This window comes from Oryctolagus cuniculus, chromosome 4 (assembly GCF_964237555.1).
Source record: "Oryctolagus cuniculus chromosome 4, mOryCun1.1, whole genome shotgun sequence".
Classification (NCBI taxonomy): domain Eukaryota; kingdom Metazoa; phylum Chordata; class Mammalia; order Lagomorpha; family Leporidae; genus Oryctolagus; species Oryctolagus cuniculus.
The window spans coordinates 143,328,167-143,347,584 of record NC_091435.1 but is presented as its reverse complement, the minus strand read 5'-3'; the positions used below and the strand labels follow the sequence as shown (position 1 = coordinate 143,347,584).

The window sequence follows — 19,418 nt, the reverse complement described above, 5'->3', positions numbered from 1 at the left end:
GGAAGTTTGCATCTTTCAAAAATATGTTCATTTCATCAATTTTACAAATTTACCAAATTTATTGACATAAAGTTGTTAATAATATTCTCTTATTGGGGCCGGCGCTGTGGCGTAGTGGGTGAAGCCACCGCCTGCAGTGCCGGCATCCCATGTGGATGCCAGTTCGAATCCCGGCTGCTACACTTCTGATGTAGCTCCCTGCTATGGCCTGGGAAGGCAGTGGAAGATGGTCCATGGGCCCCTGCTCCCATGTGGGAGACCTGGAGAAGGCTCATGTCTCCTGGCTTTGGATCAGCACAGCTCCGGCCATTGAGGCCATCTTGGGAGTGAACCAGTGGATGAAAGACGTTTCTCTCTGCCTCTGCCTCTCTGTGACTCTGTGTTTCAAAGAAATGTCTTCTTTTTTATTTGACAGGTAGAGTTATAGACAGAAAGAGAGACAGAGAGAAAGTTCTTCCCTCCCTTGGTTCACCCCCCAAATGGCCGCTATGACCGGTGCTGTGCCGATCCAAAGCCAGGAGCCAGGTGCTTCTTCCTGGTCTCGAATGCGGGCACAGGGGCCCAAGCACTTGGGCCATCCTCCACTGCTTTCCCAGGCCACAGCAGAGAGCTGGACTGGAAGAGGAGCAACCGGGACTAGAACCCGGCACCCATATGGGATGCCAGAGCTACAAGCGGAGGATTAACTGTGGGGAGCAACTCGGACTATACTGTTACTGGAATTAAGACTTATTCTATGCATCTGCTCTCCCACTGTGGGGAGCAACTCGGACTATATTGTTACTGGAATTAAGACTTATTCTATGCATCTGCTCTCCCACAATATGGCGCCGGGAGAGGAGAAAACAGCTTCTACGCAGCTGCCTCCAGTTCAACCAATAAACTGTAGGACCTACTCCTGATTGGAGGAGAGCAGCGTACTCGGCGTGTGGGCAGCCGAGTTAGGATTGGCGGAGGAGGACTATAAAGGAGGAGAGAGACGGCATGCACCAGGAACATCTAAGGGGAACATCTGAGGGAACACCTGTGCAGCCCCCCGAGAAAGCCGGCCGGCGGTGTGCCGTTCCCCTGCGGAAGTGGGGAAAGTGGCCAGGGGGAACTGCCCTTCCACGGAGGTGGAAGGGATAGTAGCCAACCCGGGAAGAACCAGCAGCAAACCCGGGGAGGGCCGAGCAGACGAAAGAACAGCGCAGGGTCCTGTGTTGCTCCTCCACGAAGAGGGGGAGCGACAATTAACCAAGTAAGCCATGGCGCTGGCCCCATAAATAAGTCTTAAAAAATAATATTCTCTTCTCTTTTTTAAAAAAGATTTATTTATTTGAAAGAGTTACACAGAGAAAGAAGGAGAGGCTGAGAGACAGAGAGAGAGAGAGGTCTTCCATCCACTGGTTCAATCCCCAATTGGCTATAATTGCCAGAGCTGCACCCATCCAAAGCCAGGAGCCAGGAGCTTCCTCTGGGTCTCCCACATGGGTGCAGAGGCCCAAGGACTTGGGCCATCCTCCACTGCCTTCCCAGGCCAGAGCAGAGAGTTGGATCGGAAGTAGAGCAGCTGGGGCTCGAACTGGCGCCCACATGGGATGCTGGCACTGCAGGCTGTGGCTTTACCCACTAGGCCACAGCGCTGGCCCCTCTTATTCTGTAGAATCTGTAAGATAATATCTATGGAATTTGATATTATCTCTCCCTTTTCTGATATTGTCAATTTTTGCTTTTTTCTTTTTCTTCTGATGAGGCTGGTTAGAGATTTATCAATTTCATTGGTTTTCTCAAAGAACCAACTTTTGGGTCCTCAAATTTTTCTTATTTGGGTCCATTGGTTTTCACTCCCACCTTTATTATTTCCTTTTGTCTACTTACTTCAGGTTTAATCTCCTCTTCTTGTTCTGATTTCTTTAAGTGGAAGCTGCTGTCACGAACTTGAGACATCCGTCCTCTTCTGAGATACTCAGTTGGTGCTGTAAATTTCCCCACTGCCCCGTTAGGCGCATCCTACAAATTTTAATATGTTGTGTTCATTTTCATGCAGTCCAAAGTGCTTTCTGATTTCCCTTTTGATTTTTTTGACCCTTGGGTTATTTAGAAGTATATTTCTGTTTATTTTTCAAGTAGTTGGGAATTTTCCAAAGATCTTTTTGTCCTTGATCTCTGTCTTCATCCTGTTGTGTCAGAGAACCTACAGTATAGGTTCTCAAATTCCGGGACACTCACTGCGGCCCAGAACGTGTTGGTAAACTTGCATGTGCACGGGACAAGCGCCTGTCGTCTGCTGTTGGGTGGGGTGTTCCGTGGGTTCAGTGGGATCCAGTTGGTTGATGGTGTTGCTAAGCCTTCTGTATCCTTCCTGGTTTTCTGCCTGCTTGTGCTGTCAGTCACTGGGAGAGGACTGTTGGGTTTCAGAGTACAGTCGTGGACATGCCTGTTTTTTCCCTTTGACTTCCACCAGCTTTGGCTGCATGCATTTTAACACTCTGTTATTGAGTGCACCAGCGTTTAGGACTGACACATGCTCTTGACAAGTTGCTCCCTTTGTTAGTGTAAAATGAGTTTTCTTTTCTCCCTGGGTTTCCCTTCTGATGGGGTAGCCCGGGAACTCTCTCGGGTACCAACTAAGCATTCACCAGTACCATGCCTCGTCTGTATCCCAGAGCCAGGGATATCTGCCCTTCTGTTTGGTGACTTTTTTCATATATTTTGTGTGCTTTGTGAGTGTTTCAGGGGAGAGTTTAAACCTGGTCCTTGTTACTCCATCTTGGCCAGAAGCAGAACCAAATCATTGTATTTAAAAAATACAGAGGGCCGGCGCTGTGGTGCAGTGCATAAAGCTGCCACCTACAGTGCCGGCATCCCATATGGGAACCAGTTCAAGACATGGCTGCTCTACTTCCAATCCAGCTCTCTGTTATGGCCTGGGAAAATGATGGAAGATGGCTCAAGTGCTTGGGCTACTGCACCCGCATGGGAGGCCTGGAGGAAGCTCCTGGCTCCTGGCTTTGGATCAGCCCAGCTCTGGCCATTGCAGCCATTTGGGGAATGAACTAGCAGATGGAAGACCTCTCTCTCTCTCTCTCTGTGTCTCTGCCTCTGCTTCTCTGTAATCATACCTTTCAAATAAATAAATAAATCTTAAAAAAAAATACAGGATGGGGGCCAGTGTTTTGGCATGGTGGGTAAAGCCAATGTCTGTGACACTGGCATCCCCTAAGGAAATTGGTTCGAGTCCCAGCTGTTCCACTTCCAATCAACTTCTGGCTAATGCACCTGGGAAAGCAGTAGAAGATGGCCCAAGTCCTTGGGCCCCTGCACCCACATGGGAGAACCGTAAGAAGCTCTTGGCTCCTGGCATTGGTCTGACCTTGCCCTGGCTGTTGCAGCCATTTTGGGAGTGAACCATCAGGTGGAGGATCTCTCTCTCTCTCTATATATATATATAACTCTGCCTTTCAAATAAATAAATAAATAATTTTTTTAAAAAAGAAAAGAAATTGAGATTGTTTTTTAAAAAAATACAGGTTTCTGTGGTATTTGGTCTAGAGGTTAAGAAACCAGTGTCTCATATAGGAGTACCTGGGTTTGAGTGCCAGCTCTGCTCCCAACTCCAGCTTCCCACTAATGAACATCCTGCAAGGCAGCAGGTGATACTCAAGTAGCTGGGTCCCTGTCATCCACGTGGGAGACCCACACTGAGTTCCTGGCTCTTGGGCTTTGGCCAGGCCCAGCCCCATCTTTTGAGAGCATCTGGGGAGTAAACCAGCAGATGAAAGATTTCTCCTTTCTCTGTTATAATCTGTCTCTCTCTTTGCTCTGCCTCTCAGATGGTTTTAAAATAAATCTTCATGAATATTGTATGAGTTATATCCTAGTTTTTAAGATGCATCATTTTCCAGGGGGCTCATCTGCTGCCCTGGGATACTTGCTACCTGTTACCAAGCAGGGACATGGTATTTGGTGTTCTCCTGGCCTGTAGTGCTCTTCCTGTGGGAATATCTCACCTCCTCCAGGGCTCAGCTCAGATGTCAGCGTACCCAGGGGGTCCTTCCCCACAAGCCAAGCACACTGGCTGCCCCCCACCCTGTGGTTTCTGTCCCACTGCCCAACTCTGCTGTTCGCAGAGAGTTCGCTCTCTCTCTCTCTCTTTTTTTAAAGATATATTTATTTGAAAGTCAGAGTTACACAGAGAGAGGAGAAGCAGAGAGAGAGAGCAAGGTCTTCTATCCGATGGTTCACTCCCCAATTGGCTGCAACAGCTGGAGCTGTGCCAATCTGAAGCTAGGAGCCAGGAGCTTCTTCTGGTCTCCCACGTGGGTGCAGGGGCCCAAGGACTTGGGCCATCTTCTTCTGCTTTCCCAGGCCATAGCAGAGAGCTGGATCAGAAGTGGAGCAGCCGGGTCTCAAACTGGTGCCCATATGGGATGCTGGTGCTGAAGGCCAGGGTGTTAACCTGCTGCATCACAGTGCCGGCCCCTGTTCAAGATTCTTTTACTGTCAAACATAGTCTGTATCTGTGTATTTGAATTTTGTCTCTCTCTACTAAAATATAAATTTATAAGAGCAGCAACCCAATTTTATTGACTGGGATAGCCTCAGCATCTACAATACTGCTTGGCTCACGGGGGGGCCTCAGAGAACATCCATGGAATGAGTAGATGAACAAAAATGTGCAGTGTGTCCTATTATTTTCTTTTTCTAACAAACATTAAAGTAAACATATATAACTATTAAAATTAACAACTTCTGCACTTTCTAATATCGTTTCATACCTCGCCCACTGGGATATATGATGTACTTTGGAATAGACCAAGTTAAATAAATGTTAAATGGGTTGTTCCTTACCGTAAGAACCTTTCACTTGCAAACACATTAGAAGGATGCCCACAGGATATGGTGTCCTTAGAGTTTCCCAAAGGGACCACTTTTTGCACACGTTGTGAACTGGGTTGCACAGAAAGTATCCTGCACAGCATTGCATAATGCACATAAGAATAACCCTGTGCCTGTTACATAGTTGGAGCTCAATCCCTATTGTTTCCCCCATAGCCATGTCAACTTTTTTCCAAGTAACTCTGGATGTTTGATTTTTCTGAGAAAAAAGAAAAGGTTCCCTCAAGGGTGTCCTTCGGGACATTTTGGGGATAACATTTGTAGCAGTGGCTGCAGGGAGAGGGGCGCAGCTGGGGCATCATTCCAGAAGCGTGAGTTTGCAATGGGTGGGGTGGCTTGGAGGCTGGAAATCACTATGCCTCTGCTCCCATCTCCAGCGTCAGGGCTGACTTAGGCCATTGCCTACCCAAGCCTTTAGCAGGAGTACACACTAGATTTCCAGCTTTGCATGCCTACTACTTCCTTGGGTCTCTTAGGAAAACATCATAGCTGAGTATTCATTAGCGTGGCATTGCAAAGGACACCTCACATTTTGGGAGCTGTAACTGAAGGCTGGTTGTGCGTGGACCTGAGTATAACTCGGCTCCTATCTTTCTGGGCGGACCTTTCTCTGGGGGCACACAGCTCTGGGATGGCCAAGACTTTCCCTGGGCACGCAGAGCCCTGAGGGCCTGCTTCTCTGGAGTCGCCCAGCATAGGGGAGGTGCTAGGCCTGGAGCTGCCTGTGGCTGCCCATAACCGCTGAACTCCGAGAGCGCAGAGCTCTGCAGTCTCCTTCTACACTCAGTGAGAGCGTGGCGGCCTGAGGACCAAGAGGAGGATGCCGGTGATGGTGAGTGGGAGCAGGAGGAGAACTGTCATGAGTACTGGGCACTGCGTGAGGCCCATGCTAAGCACACTGCACACACATATTCTCTGACTCTCAATTTATGTTAATTTATTTATTTTTGATCTACTTGAAAGGCAGAGTTTTAGATATATATATGTATATATATATATATATATACTCAGAACCTCAGTTTTATATATATATATATAGAGAGAGAGAGAGAGAGAGACAGAGACAGAGACAGAGACACAGAGAGTGACAGAGATCTTTCATCTGCTGGTTCACCCCTCAATTGCTTACAACATCTGGGTGGGGCTGGGCCAGGCCAAAGTCAGGAGTCTTGAACTCCATCCGGGTCTTCCATGTGGGTGGCAGGTGCCCAAGTACTTGGCCCATGATCTGCTGCCTCCCAGGCACCCTCTTGGGAAGCCCAGTAGTCGGAGCTCCAACCGGTAGTCCGAGACGGGCTGCAGGTGCCCCAAGCAAGGTTTAACCCAGTGCACCACAACGCCACCCCCAGAAACTCGCTGCTAATCTGCACACACGTGACTGGCTGCTACCCTGATTGTCTCTGTTTTAAGGAAATGAAGAGGAGTCCTTCGAGAGTTTGGTCTCCTGCACGCTGTGCTGTGGTAGGATGGGGACATTGTGTCCCTGTGCCAGGCTGATCCCCGTGCCCCTGGGAATGGGGCACCAGGGAGAGGCCGTGAGGCTGGGTGGCCGGGATGAGTGGACACTTGCCTGCTCCTCTCACTGTGCTCTTGCCCCAGAACCAGCCCGTGCCGGTTCTGCCATGAGTTTCCACCAGAGCTCTGTATGCTTTGGTGCCCTCTCTGAGGGTCCCACAGGCCCCTTGCTTTCTTGTTTTCCTTCAAGGGGCCATGTTGCCTGCATCCTCCCAGAACCTCAGTGATGGACAACAGGTGGCCTCAGGGGCCAGCGCCAGGCCCCCCTTGTCTGTGGGACCCTGGCTTCGGAGCAAATCAGCCCTGAGTTCTTTCCACAGGTGCCTGGGGCTCTCGTCTCACTTTCCACGGTCAAGGCCGCACCTCTGGGAACCCTGCTTCCTCACCCTCCAGCGCCCACCCCCGGCAGCCATGTTTGCTTTGGCTCTACCCTGCCGCGCTGCGGGCCCCTCTCTTCTGGACTCTGACCTTGGACAGCCGGGTGCCCTGGCTCTCAGCTGTGGGGCCCAACCCCACCCCCTTGCCCCAGTTCTCTCGCCTCACGAATCAGGAAGCCCTGAGCCTGCGGCTGAGTATCTTCTAGATCCTTCCATGTCGAAGTGAGTGACTGAGCTGCTTTCCAAGCCGAGCGGGACTCCGGCGTGTGTGCCTACCTCACTTGGTCGTGTGTTCATCTGTGGGTGGACACTTGTGGCAGCAGTGATGCTGCTGGGAGCATGCATACACCCATGGCAGCCAGGTCCCTGCTCTCATCTCCCCTGGCTGCAGACCTCTCCGGTGCCTGGGACAGGGCTGCCAGGCCTCTGAGCTCTGTGGTATGCACCCCTCGCCTGACGCCTGAGGAGTCTGACCTGCAGGGGGAGCAGGGACTTGCCTGGGGCCATACCAGCTGCACGGTGTGGCGGAGCTGTAGACTATCCTGTCCTGCTCTGGCACAAGCCTCTAGGGTAGGATGGGGAACACTGCCTCTGGCCCCTTACAGCTCCCAGCCCCACCCTTCAGCCCGCCTCTGGAACTTTCCTCTTTGTTCTATCACAGAGAACAGGGTTGGGCCTTGAGTCTCCACCTAGGGGCTCCGAGGCCCAGCCCTGCAGCCTGTGTGTCCCGCTGTCTGCCCACTGGGGCTTGGTTGTTGCAAGGAGCAAAAGCTGGCTCCTCTCCTGCGCCCGCAGAAGCCGGGACACAGCCACCCTGGCTTCTGCCCAAACCCCAGACACAGTGCTGTTGTCTTCTCAGAGGGGATGGGAGGCGAGGCGAGCTGGAGGGCAGGGAGAGGGGACGGGACAGTCAGGGCCTCTCCGCCCTGGGCTGCTGTGCGCAGCCGCTTCGGCCCTGCCCGGAGGCCCCAGCTACCAATGGGATGCGGGCGGAGCTGCCAGTCCTCCCAACCCGGCTTGCCCTTGTCCTGCCTGCAGCCTGCGGGAGGAATTTCCCACTCTCCTTGCATGAGGGAGCTGGCCGGAGGCTGTCAATCCAGCCCTGCAGGCCGTGGCCTGACCCTTCCCGCTGGCTCCATCAGTATTGCTCTCAGCCCTGGAACTCACTGATCTCCAGGTACCTGGGGCAGGGCTCCCACAGGGTGTGCACGTGATACAAGGGTTCATATGCCCACATGCCATATCAGAGGGCCTGGGTTCAAGTCCCGAGTCCAGCTTCCTGCCATCATGCATTCTGGGAGAAAGCAGGTGGTGGTTCAAGTACTTGGGTCCCTGCCAGTCATGTGTGAGACCTGGACTGAAGCCCCTGGCCCATCCCTAGCTGTTGGAAATTCACATTAAAAAAAAAAAAATCCCTTTTTCATACTGAGCTCAGTTTTCCTCCCAAATGCTCTCTCGCCATTCTGCACACGGCATGGTGGCAGTTACTGCTGACCTGAATTTGCTTTTCAGCCTGTAACTATTCTGCTGGCTTGAGATCAGTGAGATACATCAGTGGTAGCAGCGTGAGATTAGATCACTCAGGTGAACAGAGCTCCTCTGCCTCCACACGTAAGCAGGACTGCCGCAAGGTTGATAAGATAGTGAGATACTCCGACCCACTGGAAAATTCCGGCCACTGCTACCCTGTGCCCCAAGGGCCCCACCCCTGGGAAGCCTGGCCCTCAGCCCTCAGACTGGTCAGACCCACTCAGAGACTCAGAGAGGTGAAGTAAGGAGTTCTGGGTCACACGACTGATTAGAGCCCCCTCCCTTCTGTCCCCAGAGCTGGGGACCTGAACCCGCTCTGTGCTCCCCGTAGCCCCATCAGTGAGTCCCAGGAGTGAAGGACCCTCCCCACCCTGCCACTGAGGCCTGGGCTCAGTCCCCGCTCATCAGCACCCCACACTCCAGGTGATTTCCCTTTGCACCTGCCGACAGCCAGGTCTTAGGCTCCTGCTGCGAGATGGGGTTGAGCCCGAATTTCGGAACTTCATGTTGGTCACCATTGGAAGCCGTGCATCCAGCCTGGCTGATCAGTGTGGGATCCCCCTGCCTCCCTGTGCCAGGCCACTCCCAAGTGCCAGTGCTGCTGTGTCCCCCTGTGTTCCCCATGTCCCCAGGGGTTCCCCTGCTCTTTGCTCAGAGACAGCCTCGGAGTGAAGCCCTTGTGCCCTCATCTGTGGGGTTTGCATCCACAGGGGGTAACCCTCACTGGTGTAGCCCAGAATAAACGAAAGCTATAAATTGTCAGCTCCCTGAGGAGAGGGACAGTGTCCCCTGCCCACCTTGCCTGGAGCTCTCAACGGATCTCTAATCCACAGAGCCAGTGTGGAGGCAGGAACGCTTATGCCCATTTCACAGATGCCCGCGCCTTCCCGGGAACAGACCCAAAGGGAATGCTGGCACGTCATCCAACGTGGTCATGAGGGCTGCAGGCCGTCTCCCCTGTGCCCCCTGTCTGGGCAGGGTATGTCTGGAGCAGGCGTGGAGAGCAGGCCTGGGTGCATTGAGCATGTACTATGTCCTTATGCTCTGAAACGGGCATGGCGTGGAAAGCCATGCCACGGCGGGTCCTCAGGACGGGAGCCCAAAGTCCTGAGGCCGGCGGCGGCTGGCTCCCTGGAGAAGGGGAATTGAGGCCTGTTTGGGGGCATAGAAAAGCTAGGAGGCAGGGGTGGGGGGTGGAGGTGCAGGGAGCAGGAGAAGTCAGATGGCTGGAGGGGACTGATTCTACAGGGCTTGTGGGAAATAGGAAACCTTCAGGGGGACAGACCTGGCTGATTTTTGTTTAAGATTTATTTATTTATTTGAAAGTCAGAGTCGGGGGGGGGGGGGACTCCCATCTGCTGGTTAACTCCCCAATTGGCTGCAATGGCTAGAACTGCACAGATCTGAAACCAGGAGCCAGGAGCTTCCTCCAGCTCCCCCACGCATGTTCAGGGGCCCAAGGACATGGGCCATTTTCCACTGCTTTCCCAGGTCATAACAGAGAGATGGATCGGAAGTGGAGCAGCTGGGACTTGAACTGGCGCCCATATGGGATGCCAGCACTGCAGGCGGCAGCTTTACCCGCTACACCACAGCCCCAGTCCCCTGGCTGATGTTTTAAAGGCTCACTCTGGCTGTCGTGGGAATAGGCAGCAGGGGACCCAGGAGAGCTGCAGGGAGCCCAGGTAAGAGGAAGACTAGGCCATTGGTGCCTGGAAGCAGTGGGAGGGTGTAGGTGTTTTGAAGGAGGAAACCCCAGGATTGGTTGATGGAGCGGACAGAATCCTGTGGGACACAGGGCAGGAAGAGTCTTTGGCCTGGCCCTCCTGGTAGAATAGAGTTTCATTTATGAAGATTGGGAAGCCCGGTGAACAGCACGCTTTGGGGAAGAAACCAGGAGTCTAGTGTTGGTCATATTACACCTGAGCTGCCTTCTGTGCCACCCGTACCAACAAAAGTCAGGGGCCTGGGCCAGGGGAGAGGCGTGGGCTGCAGATGCAAGGCTGAGACTTGACAGGCAAAACCAGGAGGTGAGCTGCGGAGGTGAGTGTGCTGAGAGAGGGAAAGCCTGGTGTCCAGAGGCTGAGAGAGGTGAGCAGAGCCTGTTGCTATGGGAGGAGAACCGAGGGGGCCGTGCCCATGGGGTTTAGGTCGGTGGAGGTCCCCGGTGGCTTGAAAGAGCCACTTGATGGAATGGCTGGGAGTGGTAGGCCGCTTAGAGGGTGATCAAGAAGGAGTGGCGTGCAGACCATGAGAACAGACAAGGCAAGGAAGGTTGGCAAAGAGGAGGCGAGACATGGTGGGCAGCTGCAGGGAGACGCAGGGCCAAAGCGGGGTGGGGGGCTCCCTGTTTTGGGTTCTATTTGATGTTTTAAGATGAGAAAAGTGATAGCAGGATCCCATCCTGGTGGCAATAAAAACCAATAGCAAGGGGCCAGGGGACTGCTGGGGACGGGGCAGAACATGGGCGAGCGGCCTCAAACAGCAGCGGGGCCAGGCCGTCGGCCAGCTGCAGCCAGAGGCAGGTGGAACACCTGTTTCTGAAAAAGAGCAGTGGGCAGACTGTTTTCTCACAGCTTTTTAAATCAGTATGTAATGGTTTTATTGTATCCAGCATTGTGCAGCCACGAACTGGGGACTGGAACCCCCATTCTCACACTCTCATCACCCCCTCCAGAGCCACCTGTCCCCAGGAGCCATCGCCCCCACCCCGTTCCCTCCACCCCTGCCAGCCTCTGCACCCAGTAACCGCCTCCTTTCTGGATTTGCCTAGCCTGGACATTTCACGGGCATGGACGCACGCAACACGTAGTCTTTTGTAACTGGTGCCTTTTGCTTAGTTGCCAAGGTTCATCGTGGTGTAGTGTGTGTGGTGTTTCACTCCTTTTCAAGTGTGATCAGTGTTCTAGTTTTCAGCTGCATCATAGTTCTTTTCTTCCCCCATCAGTCAATGGACACTTGGGTTCTCTGCTCTGGGTCCGTGCCTGGGCAAGTCTGTCTATGGCTGGGTGTTCCAGTGCTCCTGGGTGTACAGCCATGGAGGCCACGGAGTGACACTATGTGGAACACTTGGAGGACGTGGCAAATGCTTTTCCCCAGCAACGGCAGTGGCAGCGAAGCAGCCAGGGTGGCGGGGGCAGGCTGTGAGGTTTGTCTCCCGGTGGGCCTGTTTCAGTTCCAGAGCCGTGATGCAGGCCCGAAGAGTACGGAAGCGTGGGCTGCAGTCCCGCAGGGAGTGGGAGGGCGACTAGGAAAGTTCAGAATAGCGGGGATTCTCTGAAGGCCCTGGAAGTTGGCGCTCAGGACTTAAAGGGACCCACGTCCGCAGAGCCCCTGTTTGCCCCTGCCTGGGGCTGCCCAGGTGCAGAAGCGGAGTGGAAGGAGGTTGGCGTAGGCAGGTGGGACCGGGGCTGGAGCTGGGGCTGGGAGCACAGCCTTTAGGCCTCATCTTCCAATTCTGCAGCCCGTGGAAAAGCGCCCCAACCCCCCGTTAGACCTGCTCCTCTCCCCGGGCCCTGGGGAGCCTGTGCCAGCTCCCAACTCAGATCGAGGCTGGGGTGAACAGCAGAGCAAGACTTCCACTCAGCGGGCGTAGGTCCACATCCCGCCCCCACTGCTAATTAGCAGGGGAACCTGAAGAGGGCCAGGGGCAGGTCTCTACAGACAGTCGCAGTTAGGACTCAGGCTGGTGCTGGCGCGATGCTGGCTGCAATCTGCCGGGGACCCCACTGTGCGGCTCAGCTTCCAAAGTCCCTGAGATCCAACTGCCCCAGGGTCTCTGCTGCATGCCCGCTCTGCGGTGGCAGCCCCTGGCCGGGCAGGGCAGGTGCATGTGTGCAGCACTGTCTCCACAGTCTGCTTCCTTCTGCCCTCCCGTCCCAGGCTGGCTCTGGCCCTCGCCTTCCCCTTCTCACCTCCACACCCTGGCGCAGCTCCTCTTCTCCGGGGTGACTACCACTTTCTGTCTCTGCTGTCCTCCGACCTTCCTGTCGTGAGCGGCCGAATCCTGATGCCTTCAAAGCACAGCTTTGCCCTTCGTCTGCAGCCTCCCTGGGGCAGTGCTGCAGAAGCAGAGCTGATGAGAGCCTGTGACCAAGGCACCCCGGGGTCTGTGTGCGGAGGGCAGGGGTGGACACGAGATGGATCCCAGCCCCTCGTCCCCGTTGCACCTGCTGTCCTGGAGCCCAGCGGCTTTCGTGGGATAGAGGCTGTCTCTCAGTTTCAACCACAGTGATTGTCATATTCAGATTTTATATTTTTTTCAGCCAACTTTGATCATTTATAATTTCTTAAATCATCCAGAGTGGAAAAACTATTTTTATCAAACTGCATAGTTTCTTCTCATAGTGAAATATGTATCTGTAACGACAGGCATAGGCCTTTTCTCATTCCAGGTGTTTCTCTTGTCTTCTCTGATAAGAATCGCTAAAGGTTGTTTTCTTTTGTTGTAACAGTCCTTTCAGACAATGGGTTTTTGGATATCAACTACATTCACTGTCCTTTCATTTTTTGGTAATTTCTATCTTTATTGGTGATTTCTTTTCTTTGGTTTTATGCTTCTTTTTTTAAACTTGTAATTCAAATGCCGAGTTAACTTTCAGTTTTGTTTTCTGACATGCATTTAAAACTTAATTTTCCTCCAAGTACCGCTTTGCTTTTATTATTGTCCGTTGTCTTTCACTTCTACATTGGTTGTAATTTCTGCTTTGCTTTTCTTTTTTGACTAGAGGGTTCTAAAGCGATGTAGCTTTTAAAATTTTCCAGTGGGTAGATTCTTTTGTACTCTTGTTTCTGTTCAAATCTTACTATATTATAGGCAAAATCTGGCCTGTATGATTTTTTCCTCTTTGTAATTTGCTGAAATTTTTGTTTACAGCCTAACCTATGGCCATGTGTGTTTGAGAAGCGCTTATTCACTGCTGGTGGGTGAAGTTTGTTCCCCCTCTCAGATTAAGTTTTTAAATCGTGTTGTTGAAGGAGAGCTCATTAGTTTGGGGGAGCCTTTTGTTCTGGGTTTCAGATGTCCCTCAGTGGCTGTGGGATGTGTCACTTTCTACGTTTTCTTCAAGATTGATTTTTTATGTGTCTATATTTTAAGACAGTGTTCTCAGATGCTTGGGATTCATTAACTTGGCCACGTCTTGGTGCTTGAACCCTTTCCTGTTTAATGACCTGGCCTGGACTTCTGATTTGATTCCCTTCTTTTCTCTTAGTTAGCCTGTTTCCGGCATACTATTTTTTATTCTTTTACTTTTATCCTTTTCAGGTTGTTTTGTTTTACATGTGTGTCTTTTGTATTAGTAGATGAATTTTGATTAAATATCTGCTTTTAAGAGGTAAGTTTAAGCCATTTGCATTTGTTGTGATTAGATTTACTTCTGCCATCTTATTTCATGTCTACTTTTTATTGCACTTGCTTATTTTTATTAGGTGTATTTTTGCCTTTTGTTGGCTTGGTCCCACTTACTTTATTCTGGTTTTTTTCTTCCATTGATTAGGGAATTTGGGGTTTTGTTTCTGTTTGGCAGTTAGCTGTGTGCGTACATGTGTGTATACCTTGAGTGTTCTTACGTCAGCATCTGGATGCAACCATGATCAGTCTCAGGGAGCTTGTGCAGCACATCCCCCCCCCCCCCCCCCCCGTCATGGGAACAGCTCGTGCCCAGCCTCAGAGGGGACAGCAGCAGCCTGGGAGACTGGTGACAGCTCCTGAGTGGCCTTATTCTTCCCTAGTTCTGGACACAGCCGGGCAGGAGGAGTTCAGCGCCATGCGGGAGCAGTACATGCGCACAGGGGATGGCTTCCTCATCGTCTACTCGGTCACCGACAAGGCCAGCTTCGAGCACGTGGACCGCTTCCACCAGCTCATCCTGCGTGTCAAGGACAGGTGAGGGCAGCAGCCAGGGCCCCCTGCTCTGGCTCGGCAGGGCCTCTGTCTTCTCTCTCTCCCTCTCTGTCCCCCATCCCTTTTCTCTCTCGGCCTCTCTGATTTTCAGAGGCAGCTGCAGCACAGTGGGGCCGAGCTGACTCCTGTCCTGCCCCACTGACCTCCCTATTCGTTCCTCTGTGGCTCCCTAGTTCTTCCTGCCAGGCCACACTGCTTCCAAGGCTTCCAGGCTCAGCTCCCTCCCATCCCTCAGTCAAGGAATCACGGGTGGGCGACATCTCTGTTTTCCCAATTATGTTATGATCAAAGAGAAAGCAGAGGTTCTCTCCAGGGTGCACTATACTTGGTTAAATCACATGTGACTCTGGGGTTTCTAAACCCCTAATTACAGGCTCATTTCTTCCCCTGAGCATCATGTATAGTAGTTGAATAATTTGGAGTCTGTTTTAGGCCTGAGTTGTCAGTTAATTGGATCTCAAAGAAGGAACATAAAGAAAATGAAAAGACTAACAGGAAAATAGCAAACTAAGTAAGTCCCAGTAAGGATGAAAAAATCCATTTAAGACCTGACCTGAAGGCCTGTTTCTTTCTTTTTTTTTTTTAATATTTTATTTTATTTTTTTGAGAGGTAGAGTTACAGACGGAGAACAGGAGAGACAGAAAGGTCTTCTATCCACTGGTTCACTCCACAAATGGCCGCCACAGCTAGAGCTGGGCCAATCTGAAGCCAGGAGCCAGGAGCAGGGGCTCAAGGACTTGGGCCATCCTCCACTGCTTTCCCAGGCCATAGCAGAGCTGGATTGGAAGTAGAGCAGCCAGGATTTGAACCAGCGTCCATATGGGATGCCAGCACTACAGGCAGAGGATTAGCCCACTACACCACAGCATCAGCACCAAAGGTCCGGTTTTAATACCTTTACCTGGCATAGGGGTGTGCACGCACACGCACACACTCATGCACCCACACAGTGCACCTATATGCACACACATGTGCTTGCACACGGGCACATCCATGCATACACAGCTCCAATAGATAGATGCAGACCATCCTGAACATAGGAGCACAGGACTCTGAAGAGAGAAGATGCGAGTGACAGACGTGGGAACACAGGCAGCGTCCTTAGGGATCACAGCAGTGGAAGGATGTGTTTTCACTCAGCAGACGACAGTATTTTGAATGAAAATACGCCATGCTGCCAAAGAGGCCGTGAGACTGACGGTCCCTCCCTTTGGGACAAGGAACTGGTCACGAGGTCAGGAAGTCTTTAAGGCCTCTCGATCCCTCCCCTGGGAGCTGTCCTGATTCTGCAGCTGCCAGTTACGCAGTGCCAGCTGTGTGGGACCCTGTCCCCGGAGCTCCTCACCAGTCGTGGCTGCTGGCCCCGGCAGCCCTGCAGGGCTGGTACATCAGCATGATGGGGCCCGAGGCAGGGAGCCGCTACCTGGGCCTGCAGCCCCTCGGGGCCTCACTGCTGGCCTTGCAACAGGCCCCTCCCACCCAGGCCCTCACCTCTTTCTGGAAAGGGAGGAGGAGGAAGGATGGGGCCCCACAGCCCCAGGCCAACCGGGGAGGCGCCGGGGCTGTGTCAGGCCTCAGGTGTTGTTGCACAGCCTTAACGGGAAGACAGACTTCACAGCGCTGCTGTTTCTTCATTTCCTAGGGAGTCCTTCCCGATGATCCTGGTGGCCAATAAGGTCGACTTGATGCACTTGAGGAAAATCACCAGGGAGCAAGGAAAAGAAATGGCGACCAAACACAATGTAGGTGTGTGGGTGTGTGAGTGAGTGTGCATGTGTGTGTGTGTGGGGAGGGGGTTAACGCCCCATCGCTCCAGCAGCCCTGGTCTCTGCAGATGGAACGTGGCCTCCTGGGTGGCCAGCTGCATTCCACAGAGAGGCCTCCTAGAGCATCCGTGGTGGGGGAGTTTGGTGTAAGACAACGGACCAGAGAGAACGCAGCCTCCCTTGGTCGTTAGAGACCCTAAGGTCAGGACCAGGCACCTTTAGGGTGGCCTGGAGGCCATGGTCAGCACCCCCCAAGGCAAAACAGATTCATCACTGAGCTGTGGCAGAAGGGCTGGTTCTGTCCGCCTCTCCGAGTCAGCCCCTGCTTGTGCTGAGCGCCCAGGCTCAGCCGCTGGCCTGCTGTGGGCCGGCACTGTGCCCCTCGTCATCTCCTCCTCACTGGCACACCTTGCAGCAGGCCCCATTGTCCCCACCAGATGAGGGAGCACACAGGCCCGTCACTGGGCTGCCTGGCCTTCTGCGCTCTGGACGGTGCTGATGGGGTCTCCGGGCTCCCCCCAACAAGGCCTCATTGTACACAAGTCCCCTCTGCCTGCTGTAGAGATGCCCCGCCCCTCCACTGGGCGGCCCAGCTCTGCAGACTGAGGGAGGAGCCTCTGTCGTGTTTTCATTCACTTGTTCCTCCAGTAGTGCCTCTAGGCCTTGGGAAACAATGGTCCCTACCCCCTGGTGCCAACTTCCAGAGATGGGAGATGGCCAGTCACCACAGCGAATCAGACCGGGAAGAGGAGAGGGAATGTGACAGCTGTGTGCTGGGAGCAGCCCGTAGGGGTCAAGGGTGTGAGCGGATGGGGAGGCCAGTATGGGTTGACGACTTGGGCCCTGTGGAGCTCACAAAGGTGACGAGAAGTCAGTGGAGTCCGCTGTGTCTCCAAGAGCAGGCAGGATTCGCTCACAGAGTGGATACGGAGGGAGGGAAGGAAAGGCATTGAGGATGAGTCCAAGGTGCGAGATCATCAGAAGACCAGGGATGCAGGCCGCGCCGGGAAGACGGTGGGAGTAGGTGTGCGGGGAAGGCCCGGAGAAATCGGTCCCGGGTCTTTCAGATTTGAGGGGGCTTGGAGGAACCAAGCAGGCAGAGTCAGCCGTGTCAGGCCCGAGGCGAGTGTGGGCAGTCACTGGCGTGTCAGGTCTTGAGGCCAGGAGCCCAAGCGCCTGGCTGGAGATGGGCCAGGACTGAGGCTGGGGCACTTCCGCCCTGGGAGGTGCAGAGTGAGGAACACCATCAGGGGCCTTTCCTGGCTGTGTGGGGGCGGGCAGTGGCGCTGCTGTTGCCCAGGCTTTCCCTCATTTCAGGACTTGCTGACCTGAGCAGGGCCCACCAACCAGGTAGACGGTGTGGGAGGAGCTGGCAGGACAACACAGCTGGGTGTGGCACAGGCAGCAGAGCTGAGACCCCCAGGCCCAGGGCCACCTGTGCTGGCAGGAGGACGGGAGGTGAAGAAGGTGCAGGTGCTCTCCCGCTTGCCTTCAGGGCGTGCCCAGGGCAGCACCTTGGGCTCTCCTGGCTCAGGGGCCCTTAGGGCTCTCCCAGGTATCTATCAGGCGGCACCCTGCTCCCCTCTGGACATGGTGTCCAGCCTGGAAGAGGCATTGCAGCTGCTTCAGCACCCCTGGCAGGTTTCTTTCAGTCTTACCAGGGTTCCCAGTGTGATCAAAGGATTTCAAGGTCGCAGTCTGCCCTGGGCCAGCAGTCAGCTGTAACGAGTCCTCTGACCCCAGGTGACCATGACCTCGGGAAGATGCTGTCGGGCTGTACTCTGAGCCTTATTCCTGTGAACCCTCCGCCTCCACCCACCCATGCAAAGTGTCAATCACTTCTCCTCTCCCCACATGCTTTTCCTTTGCACCTGTCTTCTATGGAAAGGCGTGAAGTTTGTCATCAGAAACAAGTCATGACAAATAAGTCGGCTTACTCCCCTCTCATCAAGGGAGGCCTGTGGGACCCTGGATGTCGCACACGCCCGGGCGAGCACTTCCTGCCTTTGTGGGTCCCTGCTGTAGATGAGGACACTGGTGTGTGTCCTGGCTGCAGAACCCTTGCTGTCTCCTGCCAGCCCCAGATGTCGTGTAGATGCTGGCCCTGGAGACCCAGCCTGTGGGCTCCCCTCGGCCGCATCTCCCACATGCCGCTTGCTGCTATCCCCCAGCAGAAACCTTGCATACACGTGGCTGGGCTCCTGGCTCACAGACAGTCCAAATAAGAGCCGGGCTGGCGAGGCTTGCTGGACTGGGGGTGGGGGCGGGTACAACTCACCACAATCACCAGAGTCACAGCGGGCCCCAGAGACACAGGCAGGAATCACCCCCAAGGTAGAGAGACAGAGCTTGGAAAGAAAAAGCATAGAATCAGAATGTGTGTGGCTTTTTCTTTTTTTTTAAGGTCTATTTTATTTATTTGAAAGGCAGAGTGACAGAAAGAGGGAGAGACAGAGCTTCCATCTGCTGGTTTACTCCCCAAATGGCCACAATGGCTGGACCTGGGCCAGGCCATGGCCAAGGCCAAGAGCTTCATCCGGGTCTGCCACCTGGGTACAGGGGCCCAAGCACTTGGGCCATCTTCCTCTGCTTTCCCTTGGGCCATCTTTCTCTGCTTTCCCAGGCTCATTAGCAGGGAGCTTGATTGGAAGTGGAGCATCTGGGACTCGAACTGGCGCCCATATGGGGTGGCATGCTGCACTACAGTGCTGGCCCCCAGCAAGTGTTTTAGTCTGGAAAATGAACCCAGTGTTAGTCTTCAAGTGTCTGACAAAGTCATGGAGATTCCATTTTGGGGAACTGTTAACCCTCTCTGAGACTAGGGAGGGGGAGGAGACTGGCAAAGCCATCAGTGAAATGTCCCAGCCTCACAGAGCGAGAGCCCTCCAAGGAAGCTTGACGCTTAGGGCCAGGGACTTGAAAAGCACATGGAGGGCTGGCGCTGTGGTATAGCAGGTAAAGCTGCCATCCGCAGCGCTGGCATCTCATGTGGGTGAAGGTTCGAATCCCAGCTGCTCCACTTCCAATCCAGCTCCCTGTTAGTGCACCTGGGAAAGCAGCAGAGGATGGCCCAAGTGGTTGGGCCCCTGCATCCACATGGGAGATCCCAAAGAAGCTCCTGGCTCCTGGCTTGGTCCTGGCCGAGCCCCAGCTGTTTCAGCCTTCTCCTTCTCTCTCTCTGTAACTGTGACTTTCAAATAAATATTTTTTTTTTAAAAAAGCCTGTAGGACCCTCGGACCCTCCGAGAGTTTATACTGTTAAGGGGGACAGGGCTTTGGGCATCTCAGTGTTGCTTTGACCAAGTTGAGCTTTGCCTTCCAGATTCCGTACATAGAAACGAGTGCCAAGGACCCCCCTCTCAACGTGGACAAAGCCTTCCATGACCTCGTTAGAGTAATTAGGTGAGCGCCTCCCACCTCCCTAGCAGTGCCGTGCAGTGGGC

General features: G+C 53.5%; 1 protein-coding gene across 4 annotated transcripts in view; it reads left to right on the top strand.

Moving 5' to 3' along the window:
• MRAS (muscle RAS oncogene homolog) overlaps positions 1–19,418 on the top strand; it is a 48,022-nt gene that overhangs the window by 24,525 nt on the left and 4,079 nt on the right. For 3 of the 4 annotated variants that reach the window (XM_051818636.2, XM_051818637.2, XM_051818635.2), the window contains exons 3-5: positions 14,037–14,190; positions 15,852–15,951; positions 19,298–19,377. In XM_051818636.2, coding sequence (XP_051674596.1) covers positions 14,037–14,190; positions 15,852–15,951; positions 19,298–19,377 — 334 coding nt within the window. Of the gene's footprint in view, positions 1–14,036; positions 14,191–15,851; positions 15,956–19,297; positions 19,378–19,418 lie in introns of all 4 variants that reach the window. The other variant, XM_051818638.2, reaches the window with a different exon arrangement.